Source organism: Perca fluviatilis, chromosome 2 (assembly GCF_010015445.1).
Source record: "Perca fluviatilis chromosome 2, GENO_Pfluv_1.0, whole genome shotgun sequence".
Taxonomy (NCBI): Eukaryota; Metazoa; Chordata; class Actinopteri; order Perciformes; family Percidae; genus Perca; species Perca fluviatilis.
Genome location: NC_053113.1, coordinates 27,596,722 through 27,621,935, shown reverse-complemented (window position 1 = coordinate 27,621,935; position 25,214 = coordinate 27,596,722). Strand labels below are relative to the sequence as shown.

The window sequence follows — 25,214 nt, the reverse complement described above, 5'->3', positions numbered from 1 at the left end:
AAAAAGTACAAGAAATTACAATAAATACAGTTTGTACAATTATACAATTGTCTTTAGCTGCCTGTAGAGCCTTCAGCACTATATCTGTGGAAGAAAGAACATTTACTGCCATTAAAACCCCCTCTTGTGCAGTGAGATGTCAGTTTTACTTTACGGCAGTAGACTTTTTAATGAAAGAAGTGAGACACACTGAGAAACAGTCTGTTTTATTGTACCACTAAATGAAATCAGATTACCTGGAGCAAATGTGCAGATTAATTGCAACATGCTGCATGGTCCAATAGTATTTCTTGCCGTTGGGTCATTACTGCTGACGCTAGAATAAAATGATGCAACAGAGTGATTCTTCAGGGATCACTTACATTACTCCAAATAAGTCATCATGCATGTATGCACGCACGCACGCATGAGGGCACGCACAAGCGCATGCACACAGGCATGCACGCACACACACACACACACGGTCTTCACTGGATCAGAAAATCTAAATGTTTGTAAGCTCCATGACCCCAGTGCTGCTGATTGAACATATCAATGAATAATAAAAAAAAAATGCATGAACATTCACCAAGTAGGGTTCACTAATATGGTTAAGATATACAGTATGCATATATAGTTACCCTTTACAGCTTCACCATGCTAGTATGTGCTTTTTGTCTTTGATTATGAGAACATCCTTAAAGCAAAACCAGCTCTTAAATAATTAAAAAATTAGGGGTAGTCAACATGAGAGGAGTCACTAAGACCAAACCACGGTTTGAATGCATTCAGATGTAAAACATTTCACCTTGCATTATTTGTGGAATTATGGCCACCATACTTTTGCAATTAATGTTAGCCATTAATGACAGTGAAGACCGTTGCATTTATTCCCTTTGTAAATGTGTGTGTGAAACAGAAGTAAGACTCAGACTAATTTCAAGACTTGGCAGGAATTCCAGAACTTTCTGTTTCTTCCCTCCATAACCTTTAATTTTTTTTCTTAGCAACTCTTACTAATCTCATAGTAACAAGGAGCATCTCCTTTGTGAAACTGGTGATTTTTAAGCAGTTAGTTTGTTAATGCAAAAATATGCACATACACTTACTGTACTTGGTAATGTCTGTCAAATGTACTTGACTGGATAAGAGCAAGAGTCAAGAAGCAGCTTTAAACTTTTTGATCAGTAGAGCTGCCATCTGTGGAGCTTGCATGCTCAGGACTGATGACATTATGGAAGGTACAGTATGCACAGAAAAATAACATCTGAGCGGCAATGCATCGCTGTATGTATTGTTGCTCTTTACTACTGTTTCATTATCAGTATTTCAGTAACAAAAACTGAATTCAACTCAGCACTAAATAGGAACATATAAAGCATTTCAATTACAGTTATTACTAACTGGTGCTAGTTCAAATGAAATCCGTTACAGTTTTTTCCAATTGCTTACAAGCATCAGTCAATACTGAAGCCACTTTTCAAAACTTTTCATACAGTCTGCATTACCAACATGTATCTTGGCCAAACAGTGAATCTCACCTCCAAAACTCACACAAGCCTCCAAAACACTTCATACATGTCTCAAAATAAGCCTAATCGACCAAAACACTGTCAATAATTCTCACTCAGAAATCGAACATTGTCACTCATGTCATTGAATGCATTTTGTGTAAAAGCAATAAAAAATTATTCACAGTTTGGTCCACATAGACTTCTGTTTCCCTGACTGTGTGAAGAGTTTTGACAATGTGACCTCCGATTTGACCAATAGTTATGTTAGCATGTTGGCAATGTTAGCAATGGAAAAAACTGTATAGCCATGCCATTAGCACTGAACCTGATAATTTGTCTTGATGCCAAGAAAAGCATTTAGGGCGCCGTCAGAGTCATCCGGGCTTTCAGTATGCCAGTAACATGAATAAACGAAGGCTTGTTGCAAAATAAATCTCCTTGCCCTGCCAGGGTTTCAGATACCATTTCACTCTATTTCCCCCAGTGTGACCATTAGGAAGACATATAACCATAAAAACCACCAGCAGTAAAAATGATGGTACCGTGCCATTATTGAGTGTCTCAAATCATCTTCAAGACAACTGAGCCAATTAATGAAAGAAGTGAGCATGGTAAAGGCATGGCAAAATGCTATATGTGAGGAAGTTGGGAAATACTCAGGGCGGCAAATCAATGTGTATATGTGTCACAGACAAAAATTGTATTTGTGCTTGTGTAGTGGGTGGTGCTGGGTTCTAGCAGTGTGTTTGAGGAATCTATTTAATCAAAGCTTCAAGCATGGACATGTAGAGGGAATGTGAAACACACTGAAAACAAGCCCCTGACAGGTAACTGAGAACTGTTGAAAACAATATCAATCAACCTCTTACGGTGATTGGTCAGTTTGTTAAGAGCAATTGAAAAGTTGAGCTAGGTGGAGCTTTCAGCAACTGAAAATCTATACTTGTTTGACAATACAAATTACTCTGATAATGTAAGAGTCTGAAACGTAGGAAGTTTCTTAAGCTAGATTTATAGTGGATGCAAGGGGCTAATGGGAGTCCTGCTGTACATGCCTATGGCATAGGTTTGTATCTAAAGTGTCATTTATAGCATCGGATAGATGCACTAGATGCATGTATTCTAAGCGATCAGGCATTTCCCACATTAACTTAGTTTATTTAATTTTTGATAAGATGTAGGCTATCAACATTATTTTGTTTGTCTCAGTACTAAAAAGGAGAATATTGCCCATACAATTGTCATGGTTACGTTCATTAATTCATATGCAGAAGGTTTGCAGAGTTAGGGTTAGGTGTAGTTAGATATGTGTTACTGAAAAGGAGACAACAACCAAATCTTTCATCAACTTTCTTAATGTTGTCTTTGCTATGAACATTCTCTACTGGCATCAGAAACTTGCAATAGAAAACAAGCTGACCAATCACTGTAGCCACTGTATCCCAGGCGCGTAGTTACATTTTTATGCAGCAATGTGTGTAGTTCCCATAGCTACACTGTGACTGCAAATCAAGCTTTAGCTGACCATCCTGTTTACAGATATTATTGGTGCCAACAAATCTTTATCAACATCTGATTTGATCAGGTTAAAGCCCTGTGCTTTGCCCGTTAATGGTGGAACAAACCTTGTTTTTACACTTAGGTCACACCTTTGAAAAAGAGATACTGGCAATTAAAAAAGAACACGTAGCGAACACCCCATCCTAACTGCTCTGCAGAGTGATGCCAGTGCTGTAAGCTGTTTATACGACATACTGTCCTTCTTTGATTGTAAACAGCAGAGTTAACAGACTCAAACTAAGCCACCCTGAGTGACTCACACACCAATCACCACCCAGTTACACTATATCAACAATGTTTTGAAATTACAGAGGTCCTGAAATGCGTGAAGATCACAGATTTATTCTAAGAGCGGCCAACAGTGCCAACATTTAACATGCGAGCCAAGGTTACATTGAGTTGAAGTGTAAATTATTCATTAAAATTTATATTAATGCAAATACAGTAATTGATGTTATGAAGACAAAGTAGATTGGAACTTTTGTCATGACTGTGTCTAACTACCGTTCCTAATTCAGAAGCCTTATTGCTTTTACATCTCTGAATAAATGACTTGTGTCCTTAACTTTAACAACAGAAGTACAAAACCAGACTGACACCTAAAGGGGATACTGACTCCAACAGTTTGACTCAGTCAGGCTGCAAAGATAATCTGCATGTAGCTGCAAACTGTGGCAGTCAATAATACATAAATGGTATTGATTTGTGAATTATTCACTATAAGTGCAATCTATATTAACTCTAGATGACTATTGCTGTTATGCATCACTGCAATAATCAACCACCCAAACCACCACACCACACTAAACATCATCATCATCATCATCATTACCATTACTACAGAATAGAATAGAATTGTTTGTTTGCTGTTTTGGACATGAAACTGACTAAAATACAAGTATTATTCCACAAATCAAGAATCCCATTAACAGCCGTGGGAGCACATTATTGTGGATCTCAGCTAACCAGGCATAACCACCTCTTTATTATAAATGATTTCCTCTCCATTTTTTCCTTCTCCGTCCGTAATTCACCTTATCACTTTCTATCTATCTCATGCACCTCAGTGACACAGGTTTGCACACATGCCTTCAGTATTGACAGAAATGTCACCCCCCCCCCACCACACACACACACACACACACACACACACACACACACACACACACACACACACACACACACACACACACACACACATTCTTTTGGTCATGCTTATCCATGTGCATTATTGTCAATGCGCCAGTGAATAGAGGCGCACTGGTGAGCCCATTGGAATAGTGTGCTTCTGTGGCTGAGACACATCAAAAATACACATACACAAAGATGCACACACCTACATGGATATAAGCATCTATTTACTACAAAAGAGACAGACACACGGATGTGTGCATGTGCATGTGCATGTGCATGTGCATGCAGGAAACAATAAAGAAAAATTGACAGCAGAAGAGGATATATGAATGTGTGAAATAAAAAAAAAAAGTGTGACCCTGGGACAAGAAAGTGGGTTGTATTCCTCTGTGAATATGGGAAACGATGGGGACCAGGGATTTTTATGATCCGTTCACGCTTCCTGAATACTAGAATAGAGAGGAACTAGCCAAGGTCAGAAGCAAGAATTCCCCATTCTAATTGAGCGTGCTCCACACCCGGAGCAAGAGTCAGGGATTAATTTAGAGATCCATTCAACACGCTTCCAGAGAGGGGAGAGACAGCAAAACATGACAAAAAATATAGGAGCGGTGGAAGAGGGAGAGAATTTGAGGAGATGGGGAGACAAGGGGGAGAGTAACAAAGAGGGAAATGAGAGAGATGGAACAAGTGAGAAGGCAAGTGTGCAAAAAGGGGAGAGAGAGAGAGAGAAAAAAAAAAAAAAAAAAAAAAAAAAAAAAAAAAAAAAAAAATTATGCTTGTTATGTGTAGCCTGCGAAAAGAGACGGTTCACATATAAGAGCTTCATATTCCAAACACTCCTCCTCTTATGGCCCAGTGCCTGCATGAGTGTGTATTGAAATTGATAAAATTGTGTTGTACAATTACTTAACAGAACCTAAAACTGAATATCATGCTGCATCATGGTTCCACAGCACTCATTTAGACAGTCAAAGGTGTTCAGTGTTTCTCCAAAGTAAGTTTAACCAGAATTTGTATTATACTAAGTGGTACTCAGAAAGAAGGAAATACCAAATAGTGTGTATATATTGACCTCACTTATAATTAAATACCTAACAAGTTCCCAGGAAGTTGTTCCTAGGCAGGTGTGTATTTGTGTGTGTGTGTGTGTGTGTGTGTGTGTGTGTGTGTGTGTGTGTGTGTGTGTGTGTGTGTGTGTGTGTGTGTGTGTGTGTGTGTGTGTGTGTGTGCGTGCATCAGTAACCTATGAGATAAAGGTAGACAATAGGTAAACACATACAAGCTCTGGAAAGGGAAATGGGAAGAGAAAAAGTAAGAGAGGAAGACAAACAGTTGAGCAGAAATGCAGAGTATTTTGAACAAGTCACAGGCCAAAGACCAATACCGTCCAACTTGACTCGCCTGTTCGTGGCTCTGAGCCCTTAGCCTATTTGTTTTAACTGAAGAGATAAATCTTTAAAATTGGGTCATACATATCTAGTTTAATTTTGAAATTGGCTACTTCATCTATTTTGCCTTTAGTAGACTGGAAAACATCACATATTCACACTATCACAGTATCACAGCTGCATCATTCTGTCAAATTAATATTAATATTTTATTAATATTTAGATGTTTTGTGCATCATTTTACATACATTTGCCCCACATTTATTTGTAATATATTTATATTTGCTATCTATGGAATTTGTAGGATATCTTTAAGTATTTAAAATAAAAATGATAAGGGTTTATGTTGCTGCAGAGCATGAACTTTGTTATAACTAAACCCCTGGCAGGTCATTGGAGTTTAAGTGGATATAGTAAATATTAGTACAAAGAGAGAGCAAGGTGTGACATATCTCAGTCAGTCAGGCTTCAGTGCTTGCATACATATTGTAAACACACCCGCTGGATTGTTTAGTACATTAATTTGATTGTGCCCAATCTTTTCCCTTCAGCACACCCCTTTACTCATCACTAATGCAATGCATACTCCTCCCTGTACATCATAGCAAAGCCAACTGAGTGTATTAAAGTTGTACCTCACTCACACAGCTAAACAGTAAACAGATGCAGCATGTGATTATATTGTGGGTAGGAGGGAGTAGATGGACTATTAATTTTCCAATCATTGTAGGTTGTATTAACTAGTCTGTTCAATCATGTGGGGCTGCATACAGGGGGGAGGAGACAAACTTGAAAATTGCATTACACAGTTTTGATTTATGATTCTATGTGACTTGCATTTGGCTGCAGTTAAATCCTACAATGATATCTTTCATGGGTATAAAATGTCAAGATGTATTATGCTCATGCATAACACAGCACAGATCAATTGCTAGCTGATAATCAAGATCTTTCAGACTTTAAAGCACGCCTGTAAGAACCATTTCTTTGCCATTTTTGGTAACATGGTTTGACAATGGAGCAGCTCGGGTCAGCTTTGTATGTGAAAAATGTTGTTAAACACAATAAAATTACATCAAAATGAGAAGCACTGTAATGCTGTATTATACTGTATTGATTTTGTTCGCCCTGCCTTGTTAACAGCCCCGGTGGTTGATTTATTACATTCTAATGAGATAAGGAGGTGAAACATTGCAGTACAATAACTTGAAAACTTCCCTAAAATAAGATGCATGCACCATAGGCCTGTATAAATGAGGGGCTATGATATGATACCCTTGAGGGAAATTCAGCTTGTAAGGAAAAGCTGTGCTCTGAACACCTTCACATTTTACAGCAAGTGAAACTTATTTTCATATTATTATGCTTTTCTCTTCAATCAACACCCCACACTGCTCAGCTCCACTAGTCTAACACTTAATTTTGTGTTGTGTAAATGTGCAAATAACTAAACAACACATATTCAAAAACTAAATGACATTGTTCAAAGTAACAATAGAACCTTGGTACCCTCTCATGCACTGACATGAAAATATCTTACCAGGAGGCAGATGAGCAAGAGAATTACACAAAGGCTATCCTTTTGAGATTTGTTCTCATCTCAAAAGGGCAAACACTCACAGGGACACACAGAGACACATCAAACAACATTAAAGGCATTTAGATCAGCGTGACATAAACCAGTGTCTCTCAGCAGATGTCAGAAAGCAAACAACCAAACTTCTTCAGTCATGCAAATACATGCAGAGAGCCACAGCAAAGCTCCTCCGCTGTAAGCAAGCTAGAGTAAGCGAATCCACCAAGGCGTCGCACAGTCCCGGCAAACAATACTAATGCTTATGTCAATCATTTTTGTTTTGTGATGACAAAACGATGATTAGATCACTTTCAGTAAATTGCAATGCTTGGGCAAGTGACGATCCAAGAGGCCAGTCAGATTGAAGAAATGAAGTTAAACTTCTTCCATCAGCCAACTATGTGTTTGAATGGGGGAAAACATGGTTATTATGAATAAATACATGCTACGGTGCGGAGAAGAGCAGTAAAACAGCAAAGCAAAACTGTGGGATGACAGCCAAACTGGTGAGCGTCAAATAAGCGCAATTTCAATTTAGGATGATGTTTTTACAAAAAAAGAATACCAGTATGTCATGTTTAGTTAATCTTATTATTTTATTATTTATTTTCTAAGCCAAAACAAACAAATTTCCATCACGTCCAATGTCTTAACAAAGGTGTGTAACGGCTAACACTGGCTATATGGTTAACAATGCATTAAAGGGCAAACCAGAGGATCCTCTGTAAAATGTTTTTAAGACACTGTGAACAATTTTATATAGGTTTTTATGACATGATTTGTTTGTTTTTTTGTAAGTATATTCAAGTCTCACATCCTGTACAGACACCTGTAGCATGCTTAACACTTCTGAAATGTTGCCCACAAAGCCCTGTTAGAAATGACACTAACAAACGTAACAAACTCTTTCTCGCAGGATTCTAGGTCAAGAGGAAGTGTGACGCATTAGATCTCTACTCCCGGAGAACAGAAAGAGATTGTGAAAGATTAGCGGTCATCCTTTAAAAGATCATAGAGGACAAAAGTACCAACTGTTCCCCTCTGTTCTGAACACAAAGGACCCATTTTCACTACTTTCTGCTACTGTTCCGAGACTAATTATATAGTTAGCAACTGTGATGGGCAATATTACCTTTTTTTCCAGATGGGATGGATAGTGCTAAGTAGGAATAGATGTGACTAGTATATAGAGGAGCAAAGTATGACTTAAAAAAGTTGTTGGCCATAATTATTGGCTGAATTAACCACAGACCACAGACATTGCCTCAAAATGGCTTGCAGAAAGAACTTCTGCATTTAGGATTATTAAAATGTACTTCACATTATCTAAAATCAACATTTCAAAATGGCAATTTCTTCAGCAACTGTTGCAGAAAAGCCAGTTTTTAAACCAAGTCCACCAAATATCACTTAGCTGCTGTAATGTGCATGACAAAGACAATGAAGTTGCGGTCTGATCCATTAAACAACTCAAGTTCCTAATTAAACCACTCTTAATCCAACAGTATAGCGAGAAGAGACACTGAACAACAAACATGGAGAGAGCAAGAGATAAAGGAAGTCAGAGAGAGATGGAGAGAAAGTGTATTTCTTTCGGCCTAATTTTCAGTCCCAAAAACACACATTTAAGTACTTACATGCATTGGTGACGGCGAAGCTGTTGGCGGTCTCTATATTGTCGACATGTGGGACCAGGTTAAAGGGAGCTTCCGTTGCATTAGGGCTGGTGTTGTGAAGGAAGATAGCTAGTCGAAACCCTGTATACTCCTGATCAGTATTCCTAATGAACAACCCACCTAGAGAGAGGGACAAAAAGATGGGGCAAAGAGGAGAAAAACACGATGGCGTGGAAAGAAGTGAGTCATTGTAGGGTGGAGAGGGGTCGGATGGGAGAGAGAGAGAGAGAGAGAGAGAGAGAGAGAGAGAGAGAGAGAGAGAGAGAGAGAGAGAGAGAGAGAAGAAAGCCAAGATCTTCATTAGCTTTGTTACTAAATGTAATTTGTCTTCCAGCACATCCTCACATGCACATACAACATTAATACAAACACACGTAGGGATACCCACACTGGGCATTTTATTGATGAAATCAGAGAAAGACAAAGAAGGAGAGAGAAGAGGATAAGAAAAGAGAGACAACTAAGCCAACAGGAAGGCAGTCAAAGAGATAATGAGCTGGAGAGTGCATAAAGGAAAACAATGGAGGAAGGCCAGATCAGACAGTGTCAGATAAATAAAGAAGGAGCATGGGCCAGAGAGAGGGAGGTGAGTGCTAAGTGTCAGTAGGCATTTAAAAATAAGAGTATCCCTCAATGTGGCCCTTCTGACAAAATGAGAATTAGAGGGGAGAGAAAAAATGATAAAAAAACAGAGAAGCTGCTGTCCAAAAAATAGAGCCAGAGTTGAGAGAGAGAGGAAGATCATGGAAATATGTGAGAAAGAGAGAGAGAGATGGTAAAGCTACTCAGATCACCTCCTCTTGCTTCTATTACCAGAGACCGATGAATGATGCAGATACTGTAATCTAACACCAATAACTGTTGAAATCAACTGAAAATGGATCAAACATAATATAGATACATATATTTGCCATTGGCAAAATGGAGTGGAAAAAAACTCAAATGGCAAGGTCAACATGTAACATAATCCACACCTATTGACCATGGCCTGCTGACTGAAGAAGTATTCTAGATTGTGGCCAGTCAGAGAAGATAGAATAACCTCAACTGAGCCATAATCAATGTATTGACGAAACATTCTCAGAAACTACAAAATGCTTGTATTTGAAAATGACTAAATTAAAAATGTAATAAGGCTCATCTTTTTGTGTGTCTAATATTTTCATTACCTGAATAGAACTTCTGTTTTGTTGTATTGCTGTGCATATCTCTTATATATTTGTTTGATATGCTAATCCTATACATTAGTTCTACATTGCTTGACACAGTAGGTTGAACTGACCTGAAATAAACTGAGGTTACCGAAGTTTAACTGAATCAGACTCAACTCAACAATTGGAATACACTGGCAGACTGTGAAGTCTTGACATTGTATCAGGAGAGAGAGAAAGTGAAGGGAGGGAGGAAAGCGTAGGGGGAGGGGTTGGGAGGGAGAGCATATTGAACGAAGCAATCGTCACTACATAACATGTCATTTATGTGTGTGTCTGTTTGTGTCTCATTCATGCTAAAAGTTTGTATTATCTTGCCTTTTTCTTTGTCTGTGTTTCTCATTATACCCCATAGAGTATTAGATGAGTAACCAAAGCAAGACACTAAACACACAAATGACATGCATACACAGAGACAACATATCTTTGCATTAACAGAATTATTCACAAATCTATATTAAACTCTCATGTGTATGATAACAAATCTCAAGTGAACTGTCCCAGGGGGAAAAAATGTGGTTTCTGTTTGAGGGTAGAGCACACACACATTCATACACATACACTTCAACTACATGAGGAGTATACAGTATGTGTCCCAACATGACATGTTACTGCACCAGTACAACCATATATTATCATCTGTGTCAGTCTCTGTCTCTCTTACACACACATATGCAGAAATAAACTGTCTCTGCTTACACTGACTTCACACTTGTGTGCAATGCAGAGATATGCAAATTACTCCTCAGGAGACGTGCTGGAGAGCCGGGTGAATGATCATGTATGTATATTTCAGTGTTTATGGACGGCGGTCAACGGAGGGAAGAGTGCATGTGTGTTCCTCTGTACGATCAAATACAGTAGGCTTTATAAAGTATGTATTTGCATGCATGTTCACTGTGTGCACATGTGTTCCTATGTAAAAAGTGTGTACCTGCATGCTGTACATGTGTGGGAATGTATATTTGCAGCTGTGTGCACAGCATACAGCATGCATGCATTTTTATGACTACATGTGCATACTGTACATGCGCACATGCATGCTTAGAAACCTGTGCAAATATGTGTGTGTGTGTGTGTGTGTGTGTGTGTGTGTGTGTGTGTCTGTGCCAAGCAGAAAATATTTAGCATATTAGGTTTATTGGCAGCTGTAGGAAGACAGAGTCAAGGAGCCGAATCTCATTATAGGACCTCCCAGCTGCCCCCCACAAGGAGTGATGCAGTGCATTCATAATCACACATGCCTGTACAAATGTGTGTGTGTCTGGGAAAGGGGGGGGGGGGTGTCCATGCGTGTGTGGTCCGTTTGCACCGAGCAAACCAGTGATGATCCAGATTTAGTTAACTTTATCTCTGATCTATAAGGCTGATACGCTCCGCACTGACGACTGACACCAGGGTAACTGGAAAAGGGCAGAGAGAAAGAGAGAGAGAGAGAGAGAGAGAGAGAGAGAGAGAGAGAGAGGGAGGGAGAGAGAGAGAGAGAGAGAGAGAGAGAGAGAGAGAGAGAGAGAGCGAATACTGCAGTGTCTAAACAGCGAAGAATACTAGAAGGGAACAAAGCTCGCTGAAACATTAATGAGCAATGCCTTTAAAATACACGCAAATACAGTAAAATGATAGATAAAGTGAAAGTGTGCATTTACAAGCCATATGAGTCACAGCAGAGTAACAGACCAATATCCCCTTAACCCCAACATAGCTTGGATAAAGACAAGAAGGAAAAGAAGCACGAGAAGGAAATGTTTTTCTAAACTTCTCTTGTTCCATGATTCCTGCGTACATTTCTTGAGTTTTACATTGATTTTGTGTTTTGGGGGTCCAGGTGCGCCCCCTTTTCCTTGGTGACTGCTGTCCGCTAAAATCAACTAATAGTCAGAGTGTGTCAGACAGATGAGTACCCGTGCGTAAATTCAGTAAACCTCCAACTCACCTATCTGCACTGAGCTGGGGAAAGCCCCGGTTGCCAGCCCCCAAAGGGCGGAATACACCCCGAGAAAGTGCCAAGACGAAATAGTAATCCTCATTTTTCTTTCCTTTAATCCCTTCAGAAACTGTTGAGAGACATCGAGAGAGAGATAGAGAGAGAGAGGGGGAGAGAGAGAGAGAGAGGGAGAAAAAAGGCGTCAGAAAAAGGGGAAAAAGAAGAAGATGAGAGAGAGGTTTTCCCCCGTTTTGTCCAGCAGTATTCCTATTCCATGATGGTCTTGTTCGTTTCTTCCCCTGCAGTGTCCGCTAAGGAGAGGACTGTGTGTCCGGTGCACATGTAGCTACAGACGGGGGAAGAGAATGAGTGGGGAAACTCGCTAGAATGATTGGCGAGCTGGCAGAACAGCCTGCATGGAAGAACTGGACATGCGCGCCTTCTTTTTTTTTTTTTTTTTTCTGTCTCTCTCTCTCTCTCTCTCTCTCTTTTTTTTTTTTTTTTTCTTTTTCTCTCTCTCTCTCTCTCTCTGTGCCTTTCCATCTTCCAGTTCTTCCGCTGTCTGCCGTATTTAACTTGCTGTAACACTGAATCGTATTGCTGTGGAATATTGATAACACTTTATCGAGGTTCACATACGGAAAAGCCCCCAAAAAAAGGATCAGGTGAGAGTGCGTGTTTGCGCGCACTACTTTGTGGTTGTGTCTCCCCTCTGTGTAAGCTTGACATATTTTAACCTAACAAGCCTCTTTTTTATCTGTCACCCCCCCCCCCCCAGATCATTTATGTTTAACATAAAGGCGTGTGCGCAAGAAAGAAAAAGAGAAACCCCAAAAACATAAAGTGTTTCAAGTGAAAATGGCAAATGAAGATTGCTGATCTTGACTGTTTTGATTGGTGAGGCTGACTAAAGTAAAAGTGAGAAAGCCTGCCTGCGCCTAACTAATTGCAATATAAACCCAATCCATCCTGACGCATTGGTCCACTCCGCCGCCAAACCAGACTCGGTGCGTCCCACCAAGGCCAGCTGACAGAGATGAAACCTCAGGCTGCATACAGCTGCGGGACGCTGATGGCGCCCCGGGGACCCGCTAAAATCATCGTTATTTTAACGTCACGACCTCATGCACACATAGAGCGACAAACGAAAAGAGAACAGGCACAAACACTCAACGAAAGCACGAATGCATAACGCACGAAAGAGCTAAAAAGTAAACGTTTTGTGTAGATTTAAATAAGAAAATAAAACGGTGAAAAAGACTCATAGCCTGGAGTAGATTCTGTTAGAGTGCATTATGTTACAGCCGTGTCCCACTCACAAGCGTTTTATCTAGCCTGCCGGTAGCAGGTCGGTTAAACTGACAGACGGTCTGGGATCGCGTAGTTACACGGTGGAGAGCACGGTTTCATTTTTCCAGATGGCAAAACGAAAGGAATGCTTCACGGCTTGTCCCAGTGAAAGATACGGTCTGTCCATCTCTGATGGGTTTTCCCGGTCGGCTGCTGAGCATACGAGTAAATCAAATAGACTGGAAAAATGCGAGTTCTTACATTTTACAGTACACGTTCCCACACAGACATTATGCTAATTTATTTAAAATGAGACTTGGACCCTATCTGCTCTAGATAACACACAGGGATGGGCCCCAATTCTAATTTAAAGTTGATTTTATTTTATTTTATAAACTGAAGGTAATACAGGCACCTAAACTGCCATACAATGTATTTGGATCTGCCCACATGTAGCCTGAGAGATCTGCTTCACTGGAAAGACGATCGATGTGGTTGATCACTGGTGTAATGTAGGCTACAACAGGATAAGCACAGCACCCAGCCGTTTTCACCCTCAGTTCCCCCATCAGGCTGACGGACTCTGTCCATGGTGCTGAAATCAAACTGCGCTATATGCATACAGCAGGATGAAGGGGAGAACTGGCTCTTCACCGTTATCAAACCATGTGCCAATGAGAGCACAGACTCTGCAGGCAATGCTGAAAAACAAACACCACACCAGGGAATGACACTTATAAGTTGCTTCTCTCTGGATAAAGGTGTGCTAATTAGTAAAATCACCTCCTGCTGCAGTCTGTGACTCTTGTACTTGTCCTCCATGGCACATATCCAAGAAACCTATGTAACCATGTGGTACCTTTTCTGATAATTAATTTAGCCAAGTAAACAACTTTTAAAGTGGACCCATTATATAGCATGTTCAGGTTCATACTTGTATTTTGTGATTCTACATGTTTTCATGCTTTAATGTTCAAAAAACGCTTTTGCACCTGTATTCACCCTCTATATGAGACGCTCTGTTGTAGCGCCTGTCTCTTTATGCCCCCCTCCCGAAAAAGCCCAGTCTGCTCTGAATGGCCAGCACATGTCCGCGATTGTCTGATTTTCCGCTGTGTCGTTTCACTCCGGAGCCTGAAACTGACTTTAACGGAGTATGTAGCAAGACTTTCTCTCTTGAAAAATCACCAATAAAGGCTTCTAAACCAATTACATAAACAGGAGCGACCCCAAATTGGGGAGAAATAACCAACATTGGCCGTCAAGATTACACCTATCTGGCGTTAGCACGCAGCTACTGTTTTTAGCAGTGAACAATATATAGCAGCACTTTCTACCGTCGAAATCATAATAATAATAATCATAAGCCACATCAGCATTGATGCAAAATTATGCTTTCAGTCATGTAACAAGCATGTTTAAATGATTAGTCCACCAAAGTTCCAGGTAGAAAAATGAACATGTACTGTAGGGGCAATTTTATCTCAAACTTATTACAAAACTGGAATATAAGGAAGTCTGCAGCCTGTAACAGATTCACTGTATTTTGTGCTGGCTTTATACAACCATCAGGTTACCAGAGTGTGCACAATGCTGTGCAGGCTAACTCATCTAAAGTCCTAAACTTGTCTCGGTAGACCAGGGTTAAGCCATCTGTACGATAATTTGATTGTTTGTTTGATGTAAATGGTGATTCACAGCAGTTTTTAGATCACAATCGCTGTAGGTGTCAAATTTGGAACAAAATGTCTCATAAAAGAAGTTCATTGACTCTGTTCTCTTAATTATTTATTAATACTCAGTGCATGTGATAATGACTTATACTAGCAGTATGTTTTCATGCTTGTACTGAACAACTTGGGACCTGAGGTTTTACCGTGAGTTGGTTATATACAGTATATATAAATGGTGCCGAAGGTTGTGGCACAGTTACACATTTTAATGTTTTCCTACTGACTAAGCCTAACGATATGAGCAAAATATACATATACCATGCTTCCAGTTCTGTTTGCATGATGGCACTCTTATTAACACACACATGCAGACACTTACAAATATGACCTTTGTGAGGCGTCCCCATGGGAATATATTTTTTCTTTTACAGAAGAGTGACTTGTTGGGTATATAAAGGCATCTTTAAAGCAATATGTCTCACTCAACTCCACATGACACCATTAATGGTCAACCTCTTACATCTGCTTTTTCCTTAATCAGAAATCCATATCAGTAATCATAAAAAATGAAATCTGTTGAATACGATTCTTTTTATATAAAATAATGCACCCAAAAGCAAGCAGGTTTGCACGGGGCTCCAGCCTGAAGACATACGGCTCAGGTGAAAGAATGAGTCCAAATGGCTCATATGTTTAAGTGTAAGCCTAGCCATAGACTGATCAATCGACTAAACAAACTGTTGTACAAAGTATTACCAGATCATTAGTTTGTGATTCCTAGCTGACCAACAGGTGCAGAGAATCAAAGATGAATTCAAAAACCAAGCTTTACTGTATCTAAAAGGATATAACATGCCATATAGGAAGTCTATTTGAGAATATGTTCTGAATCCTTATTTGTCCTTGCGAGGATTTTGTCTTGTGAAAAATGAAATGAAAGACTCAATCAAGCAAGCAACAACCAAACAATCTTTGTTTTACATGCTAACAAACACATTAGCTCTGCCAGCACTGTCGATGCACTTGGAGAAAAAAGTATTGCATTGGGTTTGCCTCCTGTTGAAACCTTGTATATCTAGTATATTAGTGCAGCTGAAATTTTCTGAAAATGTATAAAATGGATCATGACCCTGGGACACATTATTAATGCACTTTAAAATGTTAAGAATAAACTAGTTTTATTTAATCCAACATACAAACATGGCATCATGACTTTGCGTAAACATACATGCCACTTTCCTAAAGCCAAGGGGCGTGTTATCTGTACGCATTTTGAGCTATCCACGTGTATGTCTACGCTGTATACAGCGGGTGTATGTTTATCGCAAGAACGTGCTGTGCTCTTGCAAGAACAATGTAAAAATTGGGAAAGGCTTTAGTAACACAAAAGAACGACAAAAACACGACAGTGACCAACGTCACACGCTTAGGAAAATAATAAACGGTTGGGTTTAGGAAAAGAACATTGGGGAAGGCTTTATTAAAAAAAAAAACACAGTTGCTAAACGCCACACGTGGGACACATATCCCAGCTCTACTAGGTGTAAGTCCTGTGTTTTACCCATCCACCACCCCAACCAACCTCCCTCCATGGATTTCCTTCCTTTCATACTACTCGCTACGGCGATAATTCACATGTAATGTAGGTCAATGGAGGCCAAACAGCGTTGATAAACACGCTAAAAAGCAATTATGCGTCTTGATAACACGTCAAAATGGCATACAAATTCACTTCATGAGATCAGTCTGAACATACATGTAAGTAAAAACTAGTCTTTTGTAGGATTCAGTGAGGGCATGAATTCAACGTACTCCACAGTGCTGCCAAAAAACAAATATTGTTACTGCTAATGCATGATCTTCATCATCTGGTTACACAGTTAAAATGAACACTAGGCTTGGGCCGGTGTAACAATATTCAAACCGGTTTGCTATCAAGCTAGACCTCATGGTGGCGTTAATGCACCTCTAAGCCATGACTTTTTACCTGCAGTGAGCTTATAATAACCTCTTTGGTTTAGGTGTTTATACTTTGCCTCGTCTTTTTCAGCTCAGCTCTTCAGCTCGTCAGCTTGAAATCCGAAGTGTTTCCAAAAACTCATGAACTCGTAAACAAACAGAACATGCGCCGGTCCCCATCCCACCGCTAGTGAAATGTGATCTCATCACGCCGCCCGGCAGTAAAGTGCTGTCAGAAAGTGTCAGACCATCAGAAACTAGCGGCTCCATTAGTTTATAAACATACATTATGTTAATCACATTATATTGCGTATTAACACTGTAAGGCAAGCTACTTGGAAACTGTAGAGAGCTAAGCTACCAGTTACTCCACATCAAATAAAGCTATACATTGAAAGTTAAGTTAGCCCGCAAATTAATGCAGTTTACTAACGTTACATCAAAGCTATTCCATGTTCATGACTTGTCTGTGTTTGGCGGTGGCATCAGTGATCCTCAGCAGTTTTATTTCAGACCACAGCAGAAAGCTCCGCTGTGCTCGAGCTTCAAAAACTGTACGGGGGGAAATGTACGTTAGTTTGTGTTGACTGTACCGCACTACCTAATCAATAAAAGAACTAAGCTACTGAAAATCTATTTTATTCAGAAAACAGCAATGCTATTGAGAAGTAGTTAAACTTGTACCACGAGGGATGTCACTAGGATTGAAAGACAGGGGGGGCTTAGCCCCCAGGGTATTTGTAACTGTATTAGAGCTACACTTATGTCAACAACCAGTCAAGAAACCAAGATGTTAACAAGTAAAAAGTGACAGACATATCCTTTTCTTCCATTTCTACTCTGTTCCTTCTGTCCTATCCTTTAAGATAAAAAAAAACCCTGATGCTAATTTCATGACTTCGAAATGCAAATTGGTCACATGAAACATCCAAAATGTCCAAAAACTGACAGAGGCCAGACAGCTAATACGTTGGTAAGTTAAACAAATATGACAAATAGCAGTACAAGAAAAAGAAAAAAATAGGCATCACTGCATACTTTATCATGTAAGCTATTGATACGGATCCTATTTAAAGTGGCTACTGTCTAAATACAATAACCTGATGGCGGAAGGAATAAAAGATTTGGAGTAACGTTTACTGTATGTAGGATTGCTTTCATTTTATTTTCACATGTGTATCTGTGGGCTTGTCCTCATCTTTAGCCTAGCCTTAGGCAACATCTACATATGTATTTAATTTATCACAGCCAATGAATGAAGAAAGTTAAATTGGTTAGAATATAGCTAGCATATATAATAAATATAATGAAATAATTTAGTTTAGGCTATGCATAGTACCTAGACCTGCCAACAAATGCTTATTGTTACAAAACAATCCTTAGACCTATAGACCACTACTGACCTCAATCAGGATCAACTGCTCTGCCAATCTCCTGCTTCTCTTTCTCTCTGCTGAAATATCTTCTAATATCCATCTCATCTGCTCAATGAATTGAAGGATACAACGGTACAATAGCATTAACAGGGACCCTATGACATTTAGTTTTCAGTGACAACAACATTCTGTGGGGATTGATATTGTTTTAGAATATGCCTACTATAGAGATAGGCTATATTATTGGCAATGAATAAAGAGTTGTGATTAGCTTGCTAAGTTAACCATTTCTTGTATTTCGCTTGTTCACTCTCGCTAGACTTTTTCCATAGCAAACCAAAATATCCCCTTTCCTTTACCTCAAGAAAACGTAGCTAATGGTAAACAGGTAATTAAAAACAACTTACAATTTCACTCTGTATCACACACACTAGGTGTAATCATTCTTCCTTTCACCATTAGCGTGTGTATCGGTGTGTGTGTTTGTGGGGGGCGGGGGGGGTGCATAGCGAGTTCAGACCAAAGAGTAGCGACGAGACGAGATGAATCACCCAGTTACTTGCAACGCGCCAGTCTGCAACGCTCTGAAAGCTGCTAGTTCACACCAATGCAACGAGACGTTGCGGTGCATCATCTTGATAGCGCAACTACTCTTTGTACTTCTGTCTAACTTCGGACTTTTCGGCTATTTATTTGTAGCTGGATATATATAAATCTAAATATCAATGAGCATAAATCAAATTGTTATTGTTGTTCTTATTATTATTTAGGGGGGCTTAGGAACATTTTGGGGTAGCTTTAGCCCCCCTAAAATAGGCCTAACGACGTCCATGAGTACCACGACGCCCCAACACTGCTTGCAATACAAGTTAGATTTAGCGCTGTGACGGCGGCACAGTTTGCTAATGTCAGCTACTTTTTAATTGGACGGAAGGTGACATAGTGACAAATGCCGGTTCAACCGGTTAGCATGAAATCAAACTGGTTTAGCCTAACCATATTGGACCAGTGAAACCGGAAATCGACCCAATTCTACTGAACACACGTAAAAGCACATCTTTCTTTTCGACTCGTAGCAAATCCATATGGATGATGTAACAGTAGAAAGATATTGCTCGTTCTCCCATATCTCACAGTGTGTCTAATCTATCAGCATCCAATATGTCAAATTAATTTTATTTATAGTATCAAATCATAACAATAGTTATCTCAAGACACTTTACAGATAGAGTAGGTCTAGACCACACTCTATAATTAACAAAGACCCAAAAATTCCCCCAAGAGCAAGCATTTAGTGCAACAGTGGCGAGGAAAAACTTCCTTTTAGGGAGAAACCTCGGACCTCTTGGTGGGCAGTGTCTGACGGTGCCGGTTGGGGGTACGATGAACAGTGGCAATTATAGTAACAATAAAGATAATGGAACTATGACTAGAAATAGTATATATCTATAAAGTCATTGCCTCCCAGGCTTACTCCAGGTCTGCTGAATTAACCAAAGTCAATTACTTAGTTCACATTCAATTTACAACCTTGTTAATAAAGACCCATAAACCAAGAGTCCCATATGCATGTGGTAATTGACACGCTGACTCAAACCACACTTAGTCAAAATTGACACTATGATGATGATGTTCAAGAAATCTTTACCTTTCATTTGCACAATTTTGGTAAACCAGATGAGCAATCCTATTTTATACACTGCTCCCCCATTTCCTGGTGCAAATGTATTTAATCAGATTAAGATTATAGTCAATAAGGCAGTACAGCAGTACATGTTTGGAGAACAAATTAATGCTAAGTCTCTACTGGCCAGAGTTCAAACATAACATGGCCTATCTGGCCCAATGCCAGCATCTCAACTTCCTTTAAGACTCTGCCAAACCTGGCTGGATCATGGCTGAGCCAGCCATGTTTCACCACCAAATCACTTAAATTAGAAAGATTCATAGTTATTGAGCCCTAAACCCAACATTTTTTTATCCGTAATCAACACCAATATCATAAACTTTGTTTTATTTTTAGTGAATTGCAATTCTGGTCTGTCTGTCGGTCGGTCCAGCACTTTGGTCCAGACTAAAATATCTCAACAACTGTTGGACAGATTGCCATTCAATTTTTTACACATATTCATTGCCAAACAAGCATGAATCCTAATGATTTTGGTGATCCCCAGACATTTTATCTAGTGCAACCATGAGGTTGACATTGCGTACTGTTTCCATCACTGCAGATCGGAACTGGAGCCAATAACTATGCATGCCTACTGGAGAGTGACAAAAGCCAGATGTTAGTGGGTGTAAATGGGTTTTTGGCCAGTGTAAAGGCATATTTGTTTCTCATTCACCTATTCACACACACTAACACACAGACGGCAGTGAGCTACCATGCAAGGTGCTGGCCCAACAATCAGGAGACATCATCGGGAGCAATTTGTGCTTGAGTCTCTTGCTCAAGGACATCAACATCACCAGCTCTCCAATTAGTGGAGGACGTAAGGACCATATTAAGTGGCAATTAGCATGCTAAATTAAGATACTGAACATTATACCTGCTTAACAATATAAAAACAAATCAACATGTTATCATTGTCATTGTGAGCATGTTAGCATGCTGACATTTGTATTTTACTTAAAGCAACATATGCCTAAGTGCAGCCTCACAGAGTCTCTAGCATGGCTGTAGACCATTAGTCTATGTGTTTAAGAATCTGACTGATGCCCACTTAGCCAGCCACTGTATTCCCGTACCGCTAAATGGCCCTCTAACTCCTTAGCTCCTCAACCATTTACTGCCCTTTTATTTGATGTGATTGTGGCTATGTCAGTCTTGGCTTTGCAATGATATTGAAGAAACTGTTACACAGTGTACCAGAATTCATCTAGCCTAGCTGTGTGGTCATTTAAGTGAATTAGTCTTGCATTGCCAGACCTATTTCCACAGCACTGTGGAGTAATGTCTGGCTACACCACACATATGTACATTCTACGATAGAAGAAAAAAAAATGCTCTGGGTTGTCTTTTATTTTATTTTTTTAAACCAATCACATTCGTCTTGGGCAGCGGACGCATCGACGGTGGCTATGCAAAATGTTCTTGGGAATTTACTTGTTTTGGTGGAAAATTTGCACCCCGCAAAAGAAAACGGAAATACAGAATAATACAGAACAATATACAACATTACTAATATTGCCTATCTGTGTCTGTCAACACCATCTAACCCTTGCAAATGACCTTGTGACACATGTAGACAATAGCCTGAAAAATTTGAGTCAAGATGAGGAGTCACTGTGTGTATGGATGTTTAAAAAAAGACACATGGGTCAAATACACCTCTTGTGCAAGATATGATATGGATGTATTACATTTTGAGTTGTGTAAGAGAAATAAAGTAAAAGCAGTGTGTGTGTGTGTGTGTTGTTGTGTGTGTGTGTGTGTGTGTGTGTGTGTGTATAGTTTCTCAGCCATTTTCCCTTGACCTAACTCCATCTATTTTTGCTGTCCTCATGCAGAGCGAGCGGTCATTACGGATAGACCTCCCACAGATTGTACTTTACACACTAATGGACACCATGCTAGTAGCCACCTTTAACATCATTCTTCTGACATAGCGACATATGGTGGCATTTTCTATCTATCTATCCATCTAGCCATCTATCTATCTATCTATCTATTTATCATTACAGATTGTGTCAAGAGTATTATGTTGTGTCGGTGCCAGCGGTCATCCAACCAACTTGTCACCACTCCGGCTTGAAAGGTTACAAGACTAAACCTCCTTCCTTCCACTTTCATCTTTGGTTATTCATCCATCCATCCTTCTCTTTCTCCTTCTCTATAGGCTGCGTGTGATGACTCATCAATCTAAATGTCCCTCTACTCCTCCCCATCACCTCCTCCTTCCCCACCCTCCTCATACTCCTCCTCATACAGCTCCTCTGCCTTATCATCCACATTAGCAGCTATGTGCCATATGACTCATCCCTTTAACTGTATTCCTCCAACTTTCCATCCATTCTTTAAACTCTATCTTTCATCTCCTTTTTTGTCCCCAAGCCTTTCTTTCCGCTCAACCTACTGCGCCAAATCGCTTCTTTTCTCCTTATTTCTTCTGAAGAGCATCTCTTTTTGCCGTACTCTTTGTTTCTCACTCATTTGTTTCTCTAAATTTCTCCACTCACCTAACCCCCATCCCGTCAATAACCACAGCAGCTATCGTGTATCTTATTGGAAACAGACAAAAGGAACATCAGCAAAGACAAATCAGTTGATGGTGTTACACTGTAAGGTTGCAGCTGGGGACTCGTCGCATTACTCTAAGTAAGGTGAGGATCAATGGCAGCAGATGAACAGTGCATTTATAACATGCAGCAGCAGTTGTTCAGCCCCTGTGACTTGAGGCTAATTTCTTCATTGAATAGATGGATGGAACATTTCAACAGTAATGAACAGAAGGTAGTGGGCATGCAACATAGTCATGGGTGTTGTTTTTCTCATTTTTATGGCAATCCTTGCTCCTCCTTGTTGAAACACCTTTTTTCCCGAACTCTCCCGAAATTGGGTAAAATACTTTCTTTTCAGGAAACAAGCATATCTATTTAAAGTGGGCGTTGATGTTTTTGAAAGTCCATTAAAAATGTCAGCGCATACAATAAAAGGGAAACAAAGTGTCAAAACAAATCATTGCAGCTGGTTGTATAGCAGTACATGGCTGAGGGAACAGCCCACGCATGCTGTAACTTCACAAACCTTTGAGGAGCTTTGAAGATCTTTGTGGCACACACTGATGATTGACTGAACTAGCATGCTCATTATGGTTTACAGACTCCACTCAGTCTCTCCTGTACCTGTCAAATTAGAGCCCTCTGCACCGAGAAACCGTGACTTGTAAATAAATGGTATTATGGTTTGATTCAGTGACAGAGTGGCAGCGTGCCGCATCAATGTGACTACTGGCAAGAATTAACGTCAGGCTAAATTTCAAGCAGCTGGAACTGCGAGGTAGCTAGTAATTCAGCGATTAATCCAGCACAATTGTGCTCATCGTTGTCTCAACAAGACACAATGTATTGTTGTTTTTAAAGGCTACCATTGTCTAATGTGTGAAGAACTAATACTCTAATACATGCACATACGGTGTTTGCATAGACAATACACATGCACATGTGAATAATATATACAGTATAATGGCTTTTACTGTCAGAAATGAAAATATTGATGTTTTCTCTGAACTACATGAAAAGTAGAATTACTGTATATTACCTACAAAAAAAAAACATTCTTAAACAAAGTGATCAGTGCTTGGAAATGTATCTTAAATTATATATTATATAATAATATGCGGCTTAAAAAATAAAATAAAATAGAAATGACGATCAAATTAAAATAAACACACGGAATGACAATATCAATTTGAACAGCCGGTTTATTTACTGCCTTTCTTTGTGATTAACATCATTACCAAGATTTTTGTGTTTTATATGTGAAATTTCATATGTTTCACTTTTGCTACAGTAATGGAGTGTTAAATCTCAGAATCCGTTTCTTTTGTTCAGAAGAAGTAACCTGCAGTACTTTGGCAAATACTGCAAGTTTTATTATTAAATTAAGTTTCAAAATATTTATTTTTTTAGTTTACAAAATCACCTTATACATTATGACACTTTACAGAATCTGCACTTGCTATACTTGAGTCTGCACAAGTCTCAAGTTGTCCTCATCACCTTTTTTGATGAGTCCTTGTAGATATGGTATAAAGCCGGCAGGCAAATGACTTAGCCGGGCTAGTTGCCAAAATCATTAAATGCCATCCCTGGGTGCCTGTCAAATAATGATTACCCTCTTGTGTGGTGGTCCTGAATCTTCACACACATTGTCTAAAAGCGCTGCCCGGGTTCTGGCAAGGTAGACTAAATGCAGACTGTTTGACAGATCATAGACAGCACTGTCCCCACAGGCTGGCAGATGGCTATAAACAGTCTTGATAATATGGGCGTATGAACACACACACTCACATACAAATGTACACTTATGCCAGTGCATGCTTACCTATACATTAAAATACAGATCTAAACACATGCATATGCATTTGTGCGCTCATAACATAAAAATGGACAGCCTTTGGCATGTGTTGTTGGTTCTGCAGGCCCATCTTTCAATAGTTTGTACTTTAATATGCTTTTATTGAATATATGCACACAGAATATCTCTCTGAATCCCTCAGTTAGATCTGTGCCAGATCCACTCTCCTCTTCTCTGATCCTGCCACGGGCCAACGTAAAGCATCTGAGAGTTCACACTGTGTGTGTTCAAACTGAGAGTGGACTAGCTTTGCAGTGAGCCTGTTTGTGCATGTGTTACTGTGTTTCAGCTTCTCAGCAAGCCTGCCAGGCTAAGAGTCCAACATCTGTGAGTTCAGATGTTTTCTAATGATATGCTAATGGTGCCGGAGGGAGATGAGCACAGAGGCTAATGTAGCGGTCACAAACCTCTGCCTCCATCTCCCTATCTCTCTTCCTCACAACTAGTCTGATGATCTTGCTTTTCTTTCTGTCCTCATCTGACTATCCTCTTTTCCTTTCACCTATTCATTCCACTTAAACTTTAACTAAAATAACAGGAATTCATGTAATTTGCACAGGGTTAAAAGTGAGGTTAAAAGTGGCACAATGAATGCAAAACGTTCGGTCTATGTGCTGCTATTTAGATGTTCTGGATAGCGAGTTATTGTTCTTTATACAATGATTTCTGAAGATCTTTTTTTTTTTGTGGCCATGTTATTTAGATTGTACAGTACAGGCCAAAAGTTTGGACACACCTTCTCATTCAATGCGTTTTCTTTATTTTCATGACTATTTACGTTGTAGATTATCACTGAAGGCATCAAAACTATGAATGAACACATATGCAGTGTTGGGAAAGATACTTTCAAAACGTATTTCGTTACAGAATAC

General features: G+C 39.6%; 1 protein-coding gene across 5 annotated transcripts in view; it reads right to left on the bottom strand.

Moving 5' to 3' along the window:
• The window catches only part of gria4a (glutamate receptor, ionotropic, AMPA 4a), a 112,486-nt gene extending 100,112 nt beyond the window's left edge, over nucleotides 1–12,374 (bottom strand). For 4 of the 5 annotated variants that reach the window (XM_039781865.1, XM_039781874.1, XM_039781882.1 and 1 more), the window contains exons 1-2: nucleotides 11,975–12,374; nucleotides 8,792–8,950 (exon numbers count right to left, since the gene is read on the bottom strand). In XM_039781865.1, coding sequence (XP_039637799.1) covers nucleotides 8,792–8,950; nucleotides 11,975–12,068 — 253 coding nt within the window. In that variant the 5' untranslated portion in view covers nucleotides 12,069–12,374. The remainder of the gene's footprint in view (nucleotides 1–8,791; nucleotides 8,951–11,974) is intronic. The other variant, XM_039781900.1, reaches the window with a different exon arrangement.
• Between the last annotated feature and the right edge of the window lie 12,840 nt (nucleotides 12,375–25,214).